A 22,964-nucleotide genomic window follows, 5' to 3' on the forward strand; every position below is an offset into this window, starting at 1 on the left:
TGAAAACCTGCTATGGCCCTGAGACAGCCCTTTGTTGAAAACACAGACTGTGGCTTGCTGTGTATTACAAAGACAAGTAGCAGCATAAAACAAACTCTGTAAAGATGATAGACTCTTGAAATAGTTCTGGTTAATCAAAGTTGTGATGGAAGACCATACTGAGAATAATACAGTTCACAAAGCAATCAAATTGGTTTCTGTGACAAGCAAATTAGTCAATCTAAAAAGATCTATCAAAGTATCTCTAAGAGTAATTTTATTTAAAGAAAACAGTAGAACATAATTTTTTATAGAAGAAAAAAATTTGCTGTATAAGATAAGATAATCTTGTGGCATGATACCCATACTGAGGAATACCCCCAAATACGCGAAAGCTATCGAGCAAAGAGATTCAGTAAGTCAGGAGAAAATTCATAATAGACATCTGTGTTTTTGTAAAACTCCACTGATGTAAAAGATTCTAAATTCACCTTTTAAAACTAAGGTTCAGGATTTTTGAACTTTTTTTTTCATTATTTTACTTTTAAAATTTTTAAAATTTTTATTTTTCATGATACGGTTCCATAGGCACAGGAATTTCCCCTTTCACTTAAAGCTATGATTATTCCTAAATAAGTATTTTAGATAATAACAGATATCATCAAAATGTTTCCTAACGTCTGACAAATACTATTAGGACTCAGAAACACACTGTAGATTACAGGGCATTTATAAATCTGTAGGAACTTTTTATTATCTTACAGTTTCTAGAATATTTATGTTAATAGCATTTCCCCCTTTCAAACTTAACTTAGAGCAAGGTAATCATTTCCTGATTTGACAGTTTTTCCCATGGGGGGAAAAAATCTTCAGGGTTTGTTGCAATGGCCTGGTGAATAAATCTTGAAAAAAAAAAAAAACACTTTGGTAAAATACAAGTGAACCTTCCCAGCCCTTGTCTCCCTGAGATATTCTAGGATATCACAGAGATGAATTAGGTGTTAAAAATATGCTGAAAGTTGTGTCATTTTCTATATTTTGAGGGCTGATTTTGGGTAAGATAAAACCTGAATAAGTATTTTATGTCTTACTAGAAACATCTGTATTTGTGTATTGTGTCCTTAATTGTGTGAGAAATCAGAAACGGGTTTCTTGTGAAAAATCTATGGCCACTTATAATTATGCTAGCTTTCACTTTTTATTGTTTTATTTTTCAAAATTTAAATTAACGTGTATTCCTTTATGGAACACAGCACACTATTTCAACATATACATGCAGTATAAACGAATCAAATGAGCTATTCTTTTTTTTTAAGATTTATTTATTTTTATTGCAAAGTTAAGTTTTTTTTATTACAGACAGGAGGAGAGACAAAGAGAAAGATCCTCCGTCTGAAGATTCACTCTCTAACTGACCACAATGGCCAGTGCTGCGCCGATCCGAAGCCAGGAGCCAGGAACTTCCTTCAGGTCTCCCACGTGGGTGCAGGGTCCCAAGGCTTTGGGCCGTCCTCCACTGCCCTCCCAGGCCACAGGCAGGGAGCTGGATGGGAAGTGGCACTGCCAGGACACGAACTGGCATCCTTATGGGATTCCGGCACGTTCAAGACAAGGACTTCAGCTGCTAGGCCATGGCGCTGGGCCCCCAAGCAAATTATTCTTAAATTTTTTTAATGTTATTTTAGTTAAATAAGTACTCAGACACTTGATTTTTTTTTTTTTTTTGGCAAATATTCTATTTTTTATTGCAAAGTCAGATTTACAGAGAGGAGGAGAGACTGAGAGAATAATCCTCCATCCAATGATTCACTCCCCAAGTGGCTGCAATGGCTGGGGCTGTGCCAGTCTGAAGCCAGGAGCCCAGGGCCTCTTCCCGGATCTCCCACATGGGTGCCTGGTCCCAAAGCTTTCCGTCCTCGACTGCTTTCCCAGGCAACAAGCAGGGAGCTGGATGGGAAGTGGAGCTGGGGGATTAGAACCGGTGCCCATATGGGATCCTGGGCGTGCAAGGCAAGGACTTTAGCTGCTAGGATACCACACTGAGCCCTTTGATAAAATTTATGTGGCTCATAGCTCATATATTATAAATTAGGGCAAACAAAATTCATGTTCCAGGTTTAATTCTTTATTATTCTCATATTGAGAAACAAATATATGCTTTACTTAATGGCAGTAACTTTTAAGATCACAATTAATTTTTTAATGATACTGTTAAATTAAACCAATATATTTGTCATTGTTGCCTTCCAGAATATTAGCAGAAAGTAGAGCAACCAGGACTGGAACTGACCCTCTCTTATGCGTCTCAAGTGGTTGCTTAACCTGATACGCTACAACAGCAGCTCCTAGTCGAAACAATTTATAGATTATACATAGTCTACACCACAGTCTTGTGATATATGTGCTATTATTATTCCCATTTTTTTTAAAAGGCACAAAGGTGACCATTGTGGTACAGTGGGTTAAGCCTGCTTGGCACAACCGTATTCCATGTTTGAGTGAAGGATCGAGTTCTGGCTTTCCTGCATTTCTGATCCCGCATCATAATGCACCTGGGAAGGCAGGTGCATCTTCCTTCCTTCCACCTACATGGAGGCCTACATGAAGTTCCTGGCTCCAGGCTTCAGCCAGACCCAGGTCTTGCTGTTGTGTATTTGCAGAGTGAAATCAGTAGGCAGAAGTCTCTCTGTCTCTTTCTCTCTCTCTCTCTCTCTCTCTCTCTCTCTCTCTCTCTCTCTCTCACACACACACACACACACACACACACACACACACAGGAGAACAGAATTTGGAGCTCTGTATATAATGGTAAAATCATAAAATAGGGCTGATTTTTCAGACTCATTTATTTGCCTGGCAAAATGACAGAACAAGGGGTAAGGGGTAGAGATAGCTCCCTGTCCTCCGACTCACTTGTCATTTGGCCACAATGACAAAGATTAGGCCATGCCAAAGCCAGAAACCTGGTTGTCATCATCATCATCATCATCATTATTTAGCCCATTCTTGGAATGTTAGGAAATGTAGAATATTGAGTAGAAACAGCCCTAACAGCAATCCTCCACTAGAGAGAGGTGTGGAACGGGCTGGGGCATTTAAGACTGACCCTGTTGCTGTAGTGAGGCTTTGCAAAGTGGGCCCCGGTACTTGCTGAGAGGTGCTAGATTTTTCTGAGAGTGTTCCAGTTATCTTTAGGACTTACAGAGGACAGGGGATTCTGTAATAGGAACTAAGAGAGCTGAGTTCTTGAGCTGATACCAGGAAAAGACATTGAGTGTGTCTCAACTCTGAGGAGGAGTGAGTTTATTTGGGTAGTTAAAACAGACTGGTGGCCTTCAAACATTGTAGATTTTTGCCCTTAAAAACAAGTACTGCTTTCTTTGTTCCCCACCACACATGACATGGTTTCCTTTTGTCTGGACTTACCTCCTTTTTTGAACTTGGAAGTAGCTCCTGGAGACCAAGAGCTGTGCTAGTGGAGCTCACACTTCTTTGATGCTTTCTGTGTGCTAGGCACCTTCTCGCTTTACATATATTGCTCCCATGACAACCTGTGTACGCTTTAATTTTCTTCATTTTATAGATGGGGAAACCAAGTTGAAATTAAGTAGCTTACTGTTCACTAGAGTTCATCTGCACCTTACCTTGAAGTGCTGTGCAAAGTTTCCCATATAAATGATTTTGTTTAGGGGAACATTTTCTTAACTTCCCTATGACTTTTCTCATCACAAGCGTATTGAGATTTCCAGATTAATATTTTTAACTACTGGAGATGAATAGAAATTAAGTTTTTAACATGCTAAATTTTGTTTGGAGTTTGCTTTAATTGGTAAGTCAAGATTTGAATGACTCTGGTGTGTGTTCTGTTAAGCAAAGCCCTGTCATCCTCCACCAGACCTGAGTTTGAGAATAATGTTGCAGAAATGTCCACTTATTCTTAGCTCATTAATTTACCAATCTAGGATCCTTAATATGCTTTCTTCTAGTTCCCTGCCCACAACAACAGCTGTTGTAGCCTGGTCCATGCCTGCTGGGTTAATAGTATTTCTGACACAGTGTGTGTTTTCAAGTTGGTATGTGTGATTTCTGCCAGTCTTTGCAGCTGCCAAGTCTCAGGGTTGGAGGTGGCAAGTGATTTGTGGGGGAGGGCATTTGCTGCTTGTCACGGACAACAGAACAAGGTGCTCTCTGCTGCTCTGATTTGTGACCAGCTGAGTGTGAATGATGTCAGGCAGATCAGAGGGCAGCTGATTCCTCTGGGATCTGAAACTTCATTCTGCCTCACTGCTGCCTCCTGGGCTGGCTGTTAGGGTTTTGTTGGGAGGGGAACTTCTGAATATCATGTTTTTAAAAGACAAATACTTTGATTTTTCCTGTAAGTTTGGAAGCCTTCATAAGTTTCTCTTGGCTGACACACTACATACTCCTGTGTGAGGGAACTTTCTGCCAAAACCTCTGGTGTGAGATGCAAAACTTGAGTAGCCAGAATGATGAAACGGAGGCGAGAGAGACTGGGAGCGCCATGCCTGCGGATTCCGTAAGGAGGAGGACGGGGTCTCTGGTGGGAAACTGACAGCTGCCAGGAAAAGGACTAATGCCAACTAACACAGCTTCCTTTGCTTGGATCAAGAGTCCGCTTTGGAGGTACCCGTCAGGAAGAGGGCTGAGCTGGCTCGGCTGATTCAAGGTCACAACAGCGATTTCTGGCAGGGGCATATGGAGTTTCCAGTCCTGGAAACTGAGTTAGAGATACTTCTAGGGGTTCTTCTTTTAGGGGATATGTTTTTTAGGGAAACTGGGTTGATATGAAGATAGTTTTTTCCTTGCTTTGAAAGCAAATGTGAATTTGAAGTTCATGTTAAAGCCTCAGATGCAAACACCATGAATGTAAGCAGAAGGAAATAAGAGGGAAGGTGTTGCCTTTGGCCTGCCAGCTCAGGACCTCTGGCTTGTGCTTGCAGATCCAAGCCTGGGTCTTGTAGTGTGTGACTTGTACTTTATTTCTGTGTTGGCTCATATGGAAATGTACTTAATTAAATGAAGATGTTAAGCCTTGGAAAAGTAAGAAGACTTTCACTTTAGAGTGGCTTTTCCAAGAAGTGTTCAGCCTTGTTTAATGAAGTGCTGAATGAATTGACTAGTCCATTAGAGAATCAGGACAAAGACTCCTGCAGTCCTCAGCTTGGAGGTGGTGTACTAACCTTGGCCCCCTGGGGTTGGAGCCTCCTGGAGACAGCATGGCTTACACAGACATTCACATGGAGTGCCATTTTCAGTGTCTGCAGGCGCTTCTCGATAGAATTAATAATTCTGTTCGACCTTGGAAAATACAGGGCTGATTTAGAGGGTGAATGTAGATTTTTTTTAAAAAGAAAAATTTTGTCATATCGAGACTCTAAAGAAAAATTTAAGAGAAGCTTTATCAAATACAGTGTCATTAAAGCAAAAGTGACGTGTTAGAAAAATTAAAGATTTAAAGTAGAGTTTATACTTTCAGAAAATTTAAGTGGTCGAAAGTTATGCTGTTCAGATACTGGCGTTACTGTTGGTAGCCATTGTGCCTGTTTTTATGATTTTGAATTTGGAAAATATAAATGAGAAACTGGTAAATAAAATTACCTTTATTATTTGAAACGGTCTTTTTTCAGACTTTAGCCCATTGTCTAATCGTTTGACAGAGTGATAAATAGGACCAAAAGAAAATGAGATTTGAGTTTTACAGGTTTTTATAATTGCAATTTTATATTCATCGAAATGGCTAGGCTTCGTTTTATGAAGGAAACCATTTGGGTGAACAAATACTAAAGATCTTATTGTGTATCCTAATTATATAATAATTTAATAATATATAATTTAAATTAATATATTTAATAATATATGTGGAAGGCTAATTATTTTTCAAAGTGAGACATTAATCCAAAATTAATATTTTAATTTTCTGTAGTTGTCAAAAATACATTGAGCTTTTAGAAATTTGAGCATACTTCAAGTTATAAAAAGCTGTCTGTTCCCTTTAATATCTTACGATGTTCCCATATTGTGTGCTCAGAAGAAATAAGCCAGCTCCTGCTAGAGGCTTAATGAAGAAAGGTGAAGATTTTCCTTTGACTAATTAAGACAAGTACACTATCGCCATATCTAAACTATCAGTAATAGTGATCTAGAATGCCAACATCATTTTGACATAGATCAGATGCTTACATGATACTTTAGTAAATTTTTTTTACCTTGAAAATACTGAAGTTAACACAGCCTTCGTATGGAGAGCCATGTCAGTGTGACAGTAAATAAGGAGGCTGGTGGTTATTTTTTATCATCTGTTTCGAACCTATCTTTTAACCATGTAATGGCCTTCAATAGAAGACTGTTCATTGGAACTTAACATATCAAAGTGATTAGAGTTGTTCTTAGTGCAAAGACCTGAAGGTGAAATTTTAAATAGAAGAAAAATTATAGTTTTGGGCAGCATGTTTAATGTACTCATTAGAGAAAATTTAGCTAAATAAGTTTGTTCAGTTGTATATATAATTGGTAGTATATCAATTATTGAGAATATTTACTTTTATGAACTATATATAATTCTGCGGGAAGATTTAGTCTTGCTTTGTCTACAAGCCCATGTAAGTAGCTTAAAAAACTTCTATCTTTAATTCTAAATCTGTGGATTGTTTTAGTGCCTGTTGTCATTGAATATTGGTATTCAAGTAGGTGACTGAAGGAGTTTAGAGCACTTGCTGTGTTCAAAGCTAACATAAACTAACCCACTTTGATTATGTCTCATTTGGGTTGTGAAATGATCACTGACCCTGTTTTTTTCCCCTATGGTGGTACCTTGTCAGAATCTCTACTCTTTACAGAGGAGCTGAAGTAAACCATCACCCGTTTTCACCTGCATCGACTGCCACTCTCTCTCTCACCAAAGTCCCATTTAGTGCTGACTGTGTGCTGGCCACATCTCCTCTTGTCTTTTTCCTGAGCCCACAAGCCCACAGCAGCCCTGGCAGTCCCTGTTCGAGCCATCCACTGCAGTGGAGGTAAGGAGACTTGCTGTGCTGTGAAGGGGGTCATAAACAACTGATTCTAATCATTGGGTTTAACCCATACCTCAACTTCAATAGTGGAAAGAACCTGAGTGAGAGTGACGGCCCTGTGATGGAGGAGATTGGGGAAAAAAATTCCCAGATCTCTGTGGCATCCAAAATTCTCAGAAAAATAGGATTGCACATCCTGACCATTGGACATCCCCATGATCTTTGCCTGTGACTACTGCATAGCATAATCAAATGCTACAGCTTTTTAAAAGTTGAAAAGTACAGATTTCACATTTTGCACGACAGGGAAATCTGAGTCCAAAGCAGACTACATAATCTGTTCAAGCTTTTTCTTTCTTCTTTGCTTTACATGTATTCATCACTATTTGAGTCTTTACTATGTGTTAGACACTGTTTTAGGTGTGAAAGAAAAAGCAATGAAGTCCTTTTCTTCAGTAGTTTGGATTCTAGTGCAGGGAAAACAAATAATAAGTACATATATGGATCCCTTTTGATGGCTCAATAGCCAATTCCTTGCCTTAAGTGCCAGAATTCCAGTTGGATACCAGTTTGTGTCTTGGCTGCTCCACTTCCCATCCAGCTCCCTGCTTGTGGCCTGGGAAAGCAGTAGACAATGACCCAAAGTGTTGGGAACCTGCACCTGAATGGGAGACTCATGTGAGAGCCCTGGAAGAAAGTCTTGGCTTCTGGCTTCAGATTGGCTCAAACTGGCTGTTGCAGTCACTTGGGAGAGTGAACCAATGGATGGAAGATCTTTTTCTCTGTCTCTCTTCTGTAAATCTGCCTTTCCAATAAAAATATATATGTGGAAGCCATGGTTGATGTTTTATACCATGTGATTGGGATAGTGCTCAGTGGAATTTGAACTTGAGAGAAAGTAGCTGAGAGACACGGAATGAGGATAGAACTATCTGGAAGGTGAAAGTTCTAGGCAGAGGCAATGGGCCTGGTTTAGAGCTTGTTTCATGCATTCTTTATGTAGCACAAAGTCTATTGAAGCTAGTGCAGAATAAGGCATTGACAAGGGAAGTCTTAAGTTGAGAGCCAAATTAAGTAGAACTTCTAAGTACGTTTTTTCTTTTTTAAGATTTATTTTGTTTAAAACTCAGAGTTAGGGAGGAAGAGGTATCAGTTGATTCACTCCCCAAGTGGCTGCAAGGGCCAGGGCTGGACCTAACTGAAGCCAGAAGGCAGGAGCTTCATCTGGGTCTCCTAAATGCTTTGGCCATTTACCACGGCTTTCCCAGGTGCATTAGGCACATTAGCAAGGAGGTAGATCAGAAGTGGAGAAGCTGGGAGTTGAACCAGTGCCCCTATGGTTTGTCTGCATTGCAGATGGCAGCTTAACCCGTTGCATCACAACATTGACCCCAGAACCTTTGTTTCTATGCTGTGAGAGCAGTAGTCACTGAAGAGTTTGAAGCAAATGTGTGATCTTGACTATATGAGTTAGAAGACTGCTGATGTAATCCAAAGAAGAGACAGTACTTGTTTGATAATATGGGCTCAGATTTGGGGATATACTTTCAAAGTAGAATTGATAAAATTTGCTGATGGATTAGATGCAAGGTTTGAGAGGCAAAAAAATAAAGAATGACTGAAAAATTTGAGCTGAACAGTTAGAAAACTGAGATTACCAAGACCTGAGCCTGAAAAATTCCTATAGCTAGTTAGATATTTACTGAGAAACATGCAAGGTCTGTACCAAAGGCATATTGTTAGAAAATGATAGCACATAAATGGCATATATCATTGCATGTGTATGCTCATTCAGTGAATGACTGTTGCTAGAGAAGACGGAGATATGCAAGGATTTGAGCGCTAAGGCCATCTGAGCGTGAGAGGTTAGGGAGGTGCGAGAAGCTAGCAAAGGAGGCACGGGGAGAGGAGCTGTCCAGAAGACCCCATAGGCACAAATTTCAAAACTTTGTATAGCATTATAAACTTGATAAATACTCTTGTAGTTCTTTCTTGTTTAATGTTGGAGAACTTTCACGTTACTCACATTTTGTCTGATATTTTGGTTTCTAGAATACAGAGTAAGTCTGATCTCTTTTTGCCTATCATGGTGGGGAATAGAAGTACAGGCTTCCTAATCCTTTGGGCACATATGTATATCATCAGAAGTGATCATTGCTTCCTGAGGTTATCGGTTTGCTGTTTGGTTCACATGTTGGATAAGCCAAGAAGAGGCAGAACAGATTCTTTTTATTATACCTTGCTTAGTTAAGGGATTTTAGAGGCAGCATTATGGCATATAGTGGGTATAGCTGATGTACTGTATGGTTCTTGGTTTGTATCTCAACTGCTCCACTTCCAGTCCAGCTCCCTGCTAATGTGCTTGGGAAAGAGATGGAGAGTGACCTGAGTGTTTGGGTCCCTGTACCCGTATGGTAGACCTATAAGAATCTCCTTGCTCTTGGCTTTGGTCTGGCCTAATCCTGGCCATTCCAGGTATTTGAGAGGTGTAGATGGTACGTCTCTCACTCACTCTCTCCCTCTCTCCCTCTCTCTCTCCCTCTTCCTCTCTCCCTCCCTCCTTCTCTCCCTCTCTGTCTTCTTTTCTTCCTCTCTTCCCTCTCTTCCTCCCTCCCTTGCATTTCCTCTGTAACTCTGCCTTTTGGATAAATAGAACAAATCTTTTAAAAAGTTGAGTGATGAAGTAAAAAGGAACAATTAACTCACTGAGCACTTTTTGTGTACTGTACATTTTCCTAAATAGATTGTAGTTCACTTAGTCCTCAAAATTACCTGATGGCATGGAGTAATTTAAATAAATAATTTATAGATGAAAATGCTATGGTACAGAGATGTAAAAGATGTGATTAATAACCAGTAGAGACTGGCATTCAACCCCTTAGCAGCATACTCCAATACATACAATATCTATGGTTTTAACTCCTTTGCTATAATTTTTCTGATAAAACACACACAGTGGAGAAGTACATATTTAATAAGTTAGTGAAGTCTGGCATTGTTCCAAGTGCTTTGTTTGACGGGATTGGCTACTCTTACCAATTCTATGAGATAGATATTATTTTGCCCATATTGCGCATACGAAACTGGAATCACAGAGATAGTAAATAAATTTTTCAGGATAACCCAGTTGATAAGTGGCAGAACTAAAAGCAAAACAGTTTGGCTTAGCGATCAAGATTTGTTTTTTAAGTTTTTTTTTTTTTTTTTTTTGGGAAGGCAGAGTTATGAATAGCTAGATTTTCCATCTGCAGGTTCACTCCTCACCTAGCCGCAGCAGCTGGGGTTGGGTCAGGCTAAAGCCAGGAGCCCAGAACTCCAACCAGATCTCCCAGAGGTACTTGCCCAGGGGCATCTTTCTTTGCTTTCTCAGGTGTGTCACCAGGGAGTGGAATCAGAGGTAGAACAGCCTGGACTCAAACCAGTGTTCCTGTATAGGATGTTGATGTTGCAGGTGGCGACTTAATACTGACCTCCGAGACATCAGGTTCTTAACGACTACATTGTTTTGCTTCTGCATTTCAGACACAACATATGTAACGTATGTGTTCTGAATCTAAGTAATTTTTGTAGCCCCAGGTCTTGTCTTTTCCTAAGATGATTTATTTATTTATAACATTCTTTAATAAGTCTCTGCCTCATAATGGGGGTAGAAATTGTTATCCCAACAGTTCAGTCTCACTGGGTTTCTGTCATTACATTTTGTTATCTTTGCCTCTGCACATTGTTGTTATCCACTCACTTGGTAATGTCCTTTGTACTGATATCAGAATTTAGGATAGAATCAGTGCTTAAAGAATATGGGGGTGAATTCCTGTAATATAAATCTTTACCATGATCATGTGCCTAACGAATTACTTACTGTTAAGCAAATGAGAAGATAAGATGAAGAGAAAAATGGTTGCAACAAACAATATGAATAAAAACACTACTGGTGGTAAGTTGAACCTTTGAAACTAGGCTCAGAAAAGAGATAACTAGGATGGCTGCACATTACCCCCTGTACCAACAGTATTGGGGTATCTTATTCCCTCCGGAAGAGAACTGTTGCTATAGTTCATATTGAAGTCCTCAGACCTTGGTACCTCAGAATGTGACCATAGCTAGAAAGGATTTTCAGGAAGTAATCAAGGCTAAATGAGATCATTGGCAAAGAGTCTTAATCCAATGCATCTTAGTCTTGTACGAATAGGATACTAGGACACAGTAGGTGTATAGAGGGGAAGCCATGTATAGACATAGGGAGAAGACAGCCGTTTGCAAACCAAGGAGCCAGACCACAGAGGAAACCAACTTTACTAACAGCTTGATCCCAGGCTTTGAACTTCCCAAACTTAGAGGAGATACATTTCTGTAATTTGTCACTCAGTCTATCCTGGCAGCTCTAGCAAATTCATACAACTCTGGAGGCTTTTCAGTACCGTTGTTTGTCTTGTGTAGTGAGAGCTGGCCTTGGTGAAAATTCCAGCTCTCTGTATTGATTGCATCTCTGGGATGGTCTTAGGACCTTGCAGATTGTCGCTCATGTAATTTGGACAATCAAGATAGTTTTGAAGTGATGGCTACTGTAACTCCTACCATACTTCCTTCATTAGCAGGCTCATGCAAGCTCACTAGTTGTCGCTGCTGAAACCTAGTCTGTTGGGGTTCACCAGATCTGGATGAAAATGAGAAAAAAATGTGATTTGTATTCTATTAGAAAAGCCAGCTTTTGGCAATGACATAAGTACATAAAAAATATTCAAATGTGAAATGGGTTTTGTGGTGTAGCAGATTAGGCCATCACTCTTGATGCATCTGTATCCATCTCCTATTTGAATGTTGGTCTGAGTCCCAGCTGCTCTGATTCCAATCCAACTTCTTGCTAACCTGCCTGGAATGGCACCAGACGATCACTTGAGTACCTGGGTCACTGTCTTCTAGGTAGGAGATAGGAATGGAATTCTTGGCCTCTGGCTTTGGTCTGACCCAACCCTGAATGTTGTGGCCATTTGGGGGAGTGAATCAATGTATAGAGGATCTCTATTTGGTAGCTGTGGTCTAGATGATTAGGCTAACACCTGTGACATGAGCATTCCATATGAGCATTGGTTCAAATTCTAGCTATTCCTTTTTTGATCCAGGCCCTTGCCAATGAACCTGGGGAAGCAGCAAAAAGATTGCCCAAGTGTTTGGGTCCTTGCAGCCACATGAGAGACACAGATGAAGCTTCTGGCTGCAGACTTTGAGCTGGCCCAGCCCTGGCCATTGTGGTCATCTGGGGAGTGAGCCAGTGGATGAAAGAAGTTTCTCTCTTTCTTTTCTTTCCCTCTCTCCCCTTATAACTTTCCTTCTCCCTTTATGCCTCTCTTACTCTTTCTCCCTCTGTAACTGCCATTCAAAGAAATAAATTAATCTTTTAAAAAAAGCCCAGGCTCCATATATTTCTTCCATTTGAATGATTCAATGAATCCAGCTTCAAAACAACTTTCAAGGTGGTAGATTTTTCCTCTTCTGTCAGAGAGAAAGCAACTTCAGAGTATCTTTAGGAAAAGTAGCTGTTCCTGAGAAAGTGGCTTTCCTAAGAAAGGCAAAATATATTATTTTTTAAAAATGGAAATGTGAAGTGATAAAATACTAGTTGGCATCCTGAGAGGCAGCTGCTCCTTATTGCTTCACATTCCTGTTTTTCTTTATATTTGTTATCTTTATTTTTTTTATATTATCTCTATATCCTTATTTTTTTTTCTGTTCTTACGTTTCATTTGTTACAGAAGTGCAGTTGTTTGCCTGTGTAGACTTTCCCATCTCTTGTGTTTCACAGATTGTATCCCTGAGAGGTTATTTAAAAAGTTCTTATGACCTCTGCAGTTCTTATCAGCTGGAAGCTTGACATGATATGGGTTTGGGAGCATGAGGAGAATGTAAAGAATACTTAATAGTTGATACAGTGTACATCTGTCAGAGGACAAGTAATATCAGGTCTTTTCTTGATAGCAGTTGCTGTTGACAGTTATTATCATCTAGATCTATTGTTTTATTAGGTCTTTGCATTCCTTTTCCATTATTAGCTACAATACTTTATAGCAATTTTCCCCCTTGTTGTCTGTTTTTATACTGTGAGGTATACACACGTAAGCACCTTTAGTCAACTTAGCTGTATACTGTTTTTCTGGACCTTTCTGGATCCCAATATTGCCAGACACAAAAAGACAAATACCATATGATCTCATTTCTATATGGAATCTTAAGTCAAATTCACAAAAATAGAGAGTAGGAGGGTGGTCAGTGGTAGATAGGGAAAGCAGAAACATTGATCAACAGGTGCAGATCACAGATTGTACCATAGTTTATCGAGGGGAGCCTCTTCATGCTGTTTCCTTTTTCTTTTTCTTTTTGTGAGAACTTCCTTTTTTGTTCTGAAGAGGTAAATTACCTTTGACTTACAAGCTTCTTTAAGAAGCATGATTCTATTTAGTGACACCATTTAAAAGCTAGAAATGAATTATAGAGATGGTTGCTGATATTTGAATTCACTACTTCCAGAAAATGTATGCATGTGTAACACATATACCTATTGTTTTACCTCCATTGAAACTCTTAAGTTTACATTGATTCTTGTAGTGTCAATTTTGGTTCCTTCTAATTTCCATATTTCCTTCTAATTTCCATATTTATAAACCCCTTTGATAATGAGAGCCCTGATCTCCATGTCCTTGATTTGTGCACTTAGTTGATAATTTCTTTCTATATGTAACCAATCTCCTTTTGCAACCAGTGCTCTCCTCACCTCACTAGAGTTCTCAGCACCCCAAACCAACTAGTATCATTGTCTGGGAAATAACCTCCTACCTTCCAACTGTCTCTGACATTTCATGCCAGATACTGCCCCCATCATTTCTTTTTATTTTATTTTTATCTTGTTTTATCACACAGTTTAATAAAGACACTGGGATTTCTTGTCTCCTTTCCCACTGATTTCCCCTCCAACTTTATAATAGATGCCTTTCGTGAACATTCATAGATCCATCATGCTGCCACTGAAGTGTCTCCCAACAATGTAAGCACGGACAGTGTCAGAGTCCAACATCCAACTTTCAGGACATTTTCAACCACTTCACTGGGAGTTCTTCCTTGTTGTGTATATACAGAGACATACTGCTCTCTGTCTCTACCTCTGAACATGTCAGTTTCCGCTATACTTCCATTATATCCCCTTAAATACAGAGCCAGTGTACACAGTCCACAGTGGGGAGAAAAATAGCAAACTTTCATCCACATAAAATTAATGAACATGTAACAAAAATACCAATGTATTACTAGAGTGGTAAAAGGAAGTATCAAGAACCTTCATGTAGGAACAGATGCCAGCTCATGATCCATGTGGTGCTAGAGAAATCACAATAAAGACTAGAGATGAGATGTAGCAACAACAGTGATAAAAGTGACATTAACATACTCAGGTGTTTACAAGTAACCAGTCTCTTATTGATAATCAATTAATGAGTCACATCACAAGATCTTATTCAGAAAGATACAAATAACTAGGAAGTGCAAAAAGGTAAAATTCACAGGTAAAATAATTAGATTTGACACCGCAATACTACAAATTGAAACAAGAAAGAGCCATTCCCTGAGATGATATGCAAAACTTCCCGTTGCCATGTTACCACTGAGCCTCACCGGGGCACAATGTTTTCATTCCTTGATTCCTGGTAGTCTGGGCTCTGTTACGTGTGTTTGTTCTATCTCTTAATGGCTTCTAGACAGAATTATTTCAGAAGGAAGGAAAATTCCTAAGTCCATTAAGTATATCACATTCAACTTCATGGCATGCACATGTGGGAAAAAATACAGAACAACAAAACTCAGCTACAGTAAATCAGTGGACAGTTTTTATTCAATTTATAGAATTGCATAATTATCACCATGATCTGAATTTAGAATACTTAAGGTCAGCATTGTGGTAGATAAAGCCACTGCCTGGGACTCAGGCATTCCATGTAGACATTGGTTTGTGTCCCAGCTGCTCCTCTTCTAGTCCTGTTCCCTGCTAATGGTGTGGGAAAAGCAGCTGAGGATGGCTTGAGTGTTTGGACTACTGCCACCCATGCAGAAGATACAGATTCTGAAGTTCCTGATTCCTGGCTTAAGTCTGACCCAGCATTGGTCATTGTGGCCATCTGGGGAATGAACCAGCAGATGGCAGACTCACTCTTTAATTGACTTTCAAATTTGTAAATAAACTTTTTTTTTTTAAAGAAAAGCTTTTCTATCATCCAAAAAGTCTCCTTGTACCCATTTGTAGTTAATCTTACTGCTGCTATTCCCAGCCCTAGGCAACCACTGATCTGTTCTTTGACACTAACAAATTTGCTGTTTCTGAAACATTGCATATGAAAGGATTGTATATGCTATATATGCTTTGGAGGTTGTTCCCCCCAACCCAGCTTCCTTCCTTTAGGATAATGGTTGTGAAGCTTATCCATGTGTGGCACATTATAGTAATTCATTCTTTCTATTTTGACTGATGTACATTCAGGTCCCAACTGCTCTACTTCCAATTTAGCTCTTTTCCTATGACCTGGGAAAGTAATGAAAACTGGTCCAAGTCCTCGAGCCCCTGCACCCACATGGGAGACATAGCTTCAGATTGGCCCAAACCAATCGTGATGGCTGTTTGGGGAGTGAACTAAAAGATTGAAGATCTCAAATTTTTAAAAAATGTTTAAACACTTGCCTAAGCAATAGATGGGAACATCTGGCATGCAAGCTGTATAGCCTATGAAGTCCTTTGGTCTGGGCCCTGACAAGGCAACCACAAGAACCCACTTGAATTTGAATAAATATGTAGCAGACTACCAAGTTTACTTATTTGAAAGAGAAACATCTTCTATCTGCCAGTTTACTTCCCAAATGCCAATAACTACCAAGCTGGGCCAGGCCAAAGTGTGCAGCCAGGAACTCCTTCTAAATGTCTCACATGGATGCTATTCTTTAATTTCTCTTAGCTCTTTATAATTAATTGTAAGCATATAAGATTTGTATTTCATTTATTAAGCATATTCCTAAACATTTTTCTAATGCTAACATGAGTGAAATTGTTATTTAATTGCATCTTAGGATTGTTTATTTCTAGTATATGGAAAAATTGTTTTTTGTTTATACATGTAGTCACTGATCTTTCCAAACTGTTAATTTTATTAGCTTTTAAAATGTTTTCTTAGAATATTTTACATACCAGGATCATTGTTTCTGCAGACAGCAACAGCTTTTCTTCTTCATCTTCTTCTTTTTTTATTTTTATTTTTTTTTCCTATTCTAGAGGCTTTATTTTTTCCTCACTGCAGTGGCTTGAATCTTCATACACAACTGAGCAGAAATGATGATAGTTGCCATATCCTCTGCTTAGGGCAAGAGGTGTCTACTCATTCATTATTCATTGTGTGCTTTTCACAGATGTCCTTTGTCAGTTTGAGGATATTGCTTTAAATTATTTTCTCATGAATGTGTATGGACTTCTCAAATGTATTTTCTGCATCTGTTAAGCTGGTCATATTCCTCTGTTTTGCCTTTTATTCCTATAATAGAATATACTGATTATCTTAAACCGGCTTTTCATGGCAGTCTGTGATGTATAATCGTTTTCTTGCTGTTTCTTGTACTTCTCTTACCGCTTTGTTTTTCCATCATTTTAAAATTCATTTTTAAAATCATGGTTAAATATGCATATGTGTCATAAAATTTGCCATTTTAACCACCTAATGTGTACTTTTGTGGCATGAAGTCCATTCATATTGTTGTGCAGCAGTCACCACCATCCATCTCCAGAAACTTCTCATCCTTTCCGTCTGAATCTGTGTACCCATCAAGCAGTAACTACTATTAATTACTCCTCTCCAGCCTCTGGCAGCCACCATTCTATGTTTGTCTCTGAATTTAAGTTCTCTGGGTAGCTCATAGAAAAGGAATCCTACAGTAATGTCCTTTTGTAACTGGTTTATTTAACTTAGTATGTCTTGAAGTTTTATTGATGTACTATGTGTTAGAATGTACTTTTTTAAGGCTGAAAAATATCACCCTGGTTTTACTAGATTTTATATATTGATATATATCCATTGATGTTACTTCTGCCTTAAAGTCTATTGTAAATAATATTATCAACTTAGAGGTACCAATATTAGTTTTGAAAATAGATGGGGAGATGGAAAGAGTACCTACTTTCAGTTCTTAAGGGCTCATAATTAGAAATGAATTTACTGTGGCTTACAGATTTGCAATATTTTTTTGGAGAAGCTACTACCTTGTTTTTCCATAGCAGTTGCATCTTACTACATTGCTACCAATAGCACATAAATATTCTAGTTTCTGTATTTAATAAATAGACCTTAGAATGTAGATTTGGTGCTGTTTTATTTATTTGAAGCACACATTCACACATACACAAACACAAAAAGAGAAAGAGAGAGACAGTTCTGATTCACTCTCCAAAAGGTCAGGACTTGGTCAGACCAAAGCTGGGAGGCTTGGACTTCCTTCAGGTTTCCAATGCCATCAGAAGTCTGTCAGAAATAAATTCAAAACTTCTTTCAAGTAGCACATACTTTTATATTTGCTGAGCAGTACAAAATTTTCATAAATAAAGTTTATCAAATATAAGTTCACAGTACTAAGTTAGAAACCAAAGAAGTAGTCAACCAGAAGTGAAAATCAGTGAATAACCACTAATATTAGATAATATCAGGAATATTAAAAATGGAAAGAAAAATGGGAGAAAAGAGATTTATTTAATTAAAAAAGAACCCAGAAATTAGAATTCAAGGAATGATAGGCTAGTGGCTAAAAAGTGCTCACCTTGCGAAAAGCCTATATTTTTTAAAGTGATCCTTTAAAATGTATGACATTGAAAAAAAAAAAAAGCCCTCTTTGCATGTACCGGGATCCCATATGGGTGGTGATTCTCATCCTGGCTTCTGCGCTTCCCATCCAGCTGCCTGCCTGTGGCCTGGGAAAGCAGTCGAGGACGGCCCAAAGCTTTGGGACCCTGCACCCGCATGGGTGACGTGGAAGAAGCTGCTGGCTCCTGGCATTGGATAGGCTCAGCTCTGGCTGTTGGGGGTTAAAAAATACTTGATTAGTGTAGGCAATTAGGCATTAGCATTTAAACACTGATTGGGAATCCCACATTTCATATCTGAGTACCTGAGTTCAAGTCCCTGACTCTGCTCTTGATTCCAGCTTCCTGCTAATGTGACCTTGGGTGGCAGCAGATGATAACATGAATTTGCATCCCTGCTCCCCATGGGGAAGACTTGGATTGCATTCCCAGGTCCAAGCGTGGCATGTCTCAGTACCAGCCACTACAGGCATCTGGGGCGTAAACCAGTACATAGGAGCTGTGTGTGTGTGTGCGCGTGCATGTCTGTGTGTACTTAAAATTTCTTCCAAGACTGATGCCTGGCACACTCAGGAGAGACCTAGCCTGAGAATCTGTACAGGAGTGAGTCCGTTGAACAAACTCTCAGAGTACTCGTACATTATTTCTGGGTGATTGGGATACAGCTCAGAACTTACACTAGAGCAGAAACAGACTATGAACTAATCTGTGAAGCATCTTAGAGATAGTTCGGAGTAAAGGGAGTTTTTGGGTCAGGAAACATTCTTGAAAGAGTGAGGGATGTTTGAATATTTATTTATTCAAAAGGCAGAGTACAGGGGCCTGGCACCGTGGCCTAGCAGCTAAAGTGCTGAATGCGTCAGGATCCCAAATGGGTGCTGATTCTAATCCTGGCAGCCCCGCTTCCCATCCAACTCCCTGCATGTGGCCTGGGAAAGCAATCGAGGACAGCCCAAAGTCTTGGGACTCTGCACCTGTGTGGGAGACCCGGCAGAGCTCCTGGCTCCTGGCTTCAGATTGGCTTAGCTCCTGGTTGCAGTCAGTTGGGGAGTGAATCAATGGACGGAAGATCTTCCTCTCTGTCTCTCCTCTCTAGCTTCCTTTCCAATAAAAAGTAAATAAATCTTAAAAAAAAAAATTAAAAAGCTGAGTACAGAGTTACAGAGAGACAGAGATCTTCATCTGCTGGTTCAGTCTTCACAAGGCCACAAAGGCCAGGGCTGGGCCATGCCAAAGCCAGGAGACTGGAGCTTCATCTGGGTCTCTCACATGGATGCAGGGGCTGAAGTACTTGGGCCATTCTCTGCTACCTTCCCATACTTATTAGCAGGGAGTTGGTTTGGAAATTGAGCAGCCAGATTATGAATTAGTACCCAGATGGAATGCTGCCTTGGCATGTGGCAGCTTAACCCATTATGCCACAATGCCAGCCTCAGGGTTTTTACCATTATATAGCCAAGAGAGGAACATTCATGATAAAGGAGACCATGTAGTGCACCTGGAAGTAGATATGACTGTGAATTTGACAGCTTTTGGAATGTTTGAGGCAAAGAAATGAAACCATCTGGTTTATGCTTTAAAATTAAGGACACGGTGGCTGCTTGTATTAACAGGCTGGGAATAGGAGACAAGTGTCAACTAGAAGAGAGACTATGTAGGAGTCTCTGGCAAGAGAAAATGATGACTCAGTAATAATAGTACTTTTTTAATATGGATAAGTAGCTATCTCCTTTTATATTTTCTACCTGTCATGTTACAGAGACATCATCTTGCTTATTACTTTCCAATAACATTTGGAACTGTTTCACTATAAATGATTCCAAATACTTTGCTATAATTGTTTATACTTAATAAGACTGATTGGTCTCTTCCTCCTTTTAGCTTCTAATAGGAAGTAGTCAAGTGTTGGCCAGTTACAAAGAGCTCAGCTTCCCAGAGTAGCACAACCTTTGAGATTGGAGATGCCTTAAAAATATCTACAAAGGGCATTCCAGTCCACAGTGTATTATTGCTTCAAGCTGAGGATCAGGCAAATTACTGCACCTCTTGCAGGAGGTCTGAGTGTCTTAGTGCCTGCTGGTTACTGGAAGGAGAGGCTTTGAAGGCGGAAAACCAGCTACTCTCCAGTTAACCTTTTGTTTCGAGAAGTGCTGCTGAGCTTGCAATGTGCTATAGCCCTGGCTCTTATCCCCAAAATGGCCTGGTGCAGACTGAGAGATCAGTGACTGCAGCAAAGAGCTCAGAGAGCTTCTGGGATACTTCCCATCAGCCAAGTTAGTATGCCTGACTCTGAAGTACTGGGTGTTTGTCTTACTGGGATAAAAAAGACTTTGCTGTTATCTTCTTGGGATCCTAGGGACCTGACTAGGGCTGATTGCAATGGAAAGCTAGCCAGTTCCTTGCCTTGGGTCTCAGCTGAGTCATGGCATCTGTGCCACAGTGTGTGACCTTTATTTCCCCCCAGCAGCTGTTACTGATTTGCCAAATAAGATTATATGTACCCTCATAAAAAGGCATATAGCCTGGAAATATGATCTTTAGTGACTTGGGTTTTAGCTTAAATTTTAAATAAGGCCAAGGCAAATGAAATCAGGCTCAATTAACTGTCCTTGGAGAGTCAAGAGATTTTCACTTTCATATACCTGGATGTGGTAGTTTGATAAACTTCCCATGTGCCTAGTATACATAATCTTTGTAACAACTCATAGTTATCCATCCATTCATATAACTGAGAAGAATTAACCTACCCATAAAAGCCCTACTAAGAATTCAAGGGAAACACCTATTTAGACCTGCTTAAGGATGCCCACAGAACAGGTAATCTTGGCCCTTATGTCAACTTGACCTGGGTGCCCTGCACATAGGGTCTGTTTTCACCATCCGGAGCCACCTTGTGAAAACCTGTGCTCATTATCTATACATGCCTTAACTATTCCCCGAAATGCTGTCCTTAAAATTGGACTTCTTTGTAACCAGTCATGTTATTAAGCTCCAGCTTGTGAGAAATATGTCCTCACTTACCTCAAACCTTGCAGCCAAGCCAGTGGATGCTTACTGTGTGAAAATCAGTGAAAATTTATTGTTATGGAATGGGTAGGTTTTTACTAGAATTCCATCACTTTGGAACACTTCCCAAGATTCATTGAAAGTCTTTGGACTTGTAGCTCACACAGAGTCTGTTTACTTAGATTCTCATAACAAATATTTGTTGAGAGTCTTTTATACCAGGCAGTGTTCTAGGTATTGAGGAACACAGCAGTAAGCAAAGCATACCTAAGCTCCTACCCTCTTAGAGCTGGAAAAAGGCAAAATGGATGATATGTTAGATGATGGAGAAAAGCATACTAGGAAAATGGATAGTTTGGGAGCAATTTTAAGTATAATGATCAAGGGAATTTCTTTCTTTAAAAGTGGATTTTTTTTTTTTTTGGTGGGGGCTACTTAGGTACAGAAGGAGAGAGAGAGAGAGAATCTTATGTACACTGGCAGAAGCCAGGAGCCAGGAACTCCATGGTTCTTAGACGTAGGTGGTGGACCCAAGCACTTGAGTGTCATTTGCTGCTTCACAGAGTACATTAACAGAGAGCTGGTTTAAAAACCAACAGCTGGGACTCAGACACTTCCTGCCCTTTGTGAAAAAGAAGGGGGGGAAGATGGCATGCCTGGAGGTTCATCCATGGGACACTTTAAGCAAGGCAAAGGAAACAGTGGTTATAAAGGCCCTGAGGCAGTGGCACACTTTGCATGTCTTGTAACAAATGAGGAGGGCAGTGGTTAAAGCCAGCTGAAAGGGAATGCTGTGATACGCATTGTGAATAATGCTTTGTGGATCATTGTAAAAATTTTGTCTTGTATTCTAGATGAAATAGGAGAATCCTAATCAGGAAAGTTATGATATTACAAAAAAATGATTTAGCTTTATTGAAGTTACAGTAGCATATGTGTTTAAAATGTACAACCAGAGGCAGATTTTTGGCATAGTGATTTAAGATGTTGCTTGGGATGCCTTCACCCTATATTGAAATGTGTGGGTTACACTTCTTGATCTGCTTCTTGCTAATACGCATCCTAAGGGGCAGGTGGCGACTCAAGTGTTTGGGTCCCTTCCAGCCATCTGGGAGATACAGATTGGGTCCTGAGTTCCTGGCTTTCAGCTTCCTCCAACAGTGATTGTTGCAGGTCTTTGGGAAATGAACCAATGGATAGCACTGTTTTCTCTCTTTGTCTTGACAAGAAATGAAAAGAAAATCTATTTAAATGAGGTGAGCAACTTGAAACTATTATCACAGTTAATGAGCACACATGACTGATAAAGAACATGAATATAATGATCTGTCTTTAATTCTCAAAATATTCCTTGCAACTTTTATTTCCTGCCTCTGCTTGGGTAACTATTAATCTGTCCTAATAGGTTAGTTATCATTTTCTAGAATTTTAAATAAGTCACTTGACATATTATACACGTCTATTTGGAGTGTTTTCAATTATTTTTTTTACCCTTATTTATTTGAAAGGTAGAGATGGAGTCAGAGAGAGAAAGATCATCCATCCAGTGGTTTACTTCCCAAAAGCCCATAACAACCAGAGCTAGCCCAAATGGAATCTAGGATCCGATGTCAATCCAGATCTGCCATGTCTTAATTGCTATACCACATTCCTTAATTTACCGAACATTTGTATATGATAGGATTGTTGGTGTAATTGGGTTTAAATCCATTTTGTTGCTGTTCCTTTTCTGTTTGGTCCAATCATACTTACACTGCCTTTTTTTCCAACCTGTTTTTGATTTTTTTAAGCTTCCATTTTGTTTCCTTTATTCAGTTTTCTTTGCTTTTTTGTTGTTTTAATAATTACTTTATAATTAAACTTAGTTTGTCACAGTTTACACTTAAAAAATATTAAAGCAAATCACATTTAATATAAGGGGTTTACCATAGCATATTTCTATTTCATCCTTCCAATCTAGGTGCTGTATTGTTATAGTTCCTTAAAAGGTCAGCTTCTTTGAGGTAGATATTTGGCACAGCGCTTAAGTTGCCACATGTGACACTTCATCCCATGTTGGAGTACCTGATTTAGAT

At 39.4% G+C, this 22,964-nt stretch overlaps 1 protein-coding gene across 3 annotated transcripts in view; it reads left to right on the top strand.

Moving 5' to 3' along the window:
* MAST2 (microtubule associated serine/threonine kinase 2) overlaps positions 1–22,964 on the top strand; it is a 170,964-nt gene that overhangs the window by 85,757 nt on the left and 62,243 nt on the right. Inside the window, exon 5 of one of the 3 annotated variants that reach the window (XM_040977769.1) lies at positions 6,819–7,013. The exons of the other annotated variants lie outside the window; for them this stretch is intronic. Within the exon in view, the coding sequence (XP_040833703.1) occupies positions 6,819–7,013 (195 nt within the window). The remainder of the gene's footprint in view (positions 1–6,818; positions 7,014–22,964) is intronic. 3 annotated transcript variants of the gene reach the window in all.

The sequence above is a fragment of the Ochotona curzoniae genome, unplaced genomic scaffold (genome assembly GCF_017591425.1).
Source record: "Ochotona curzoniae isolate NIBS_2020 unplaced genomic scaffold, NIBS_Ocur_1.0 contig_2855, whole genome shotgun sequence".
In the NCBI taxonomy this organism is placed as follows: Eukaryota; Metazoa; Chordata; class Mammalia; order Lagomorpha; family Ochotonidae; genus Ochotona; species Ochotona curzoniae.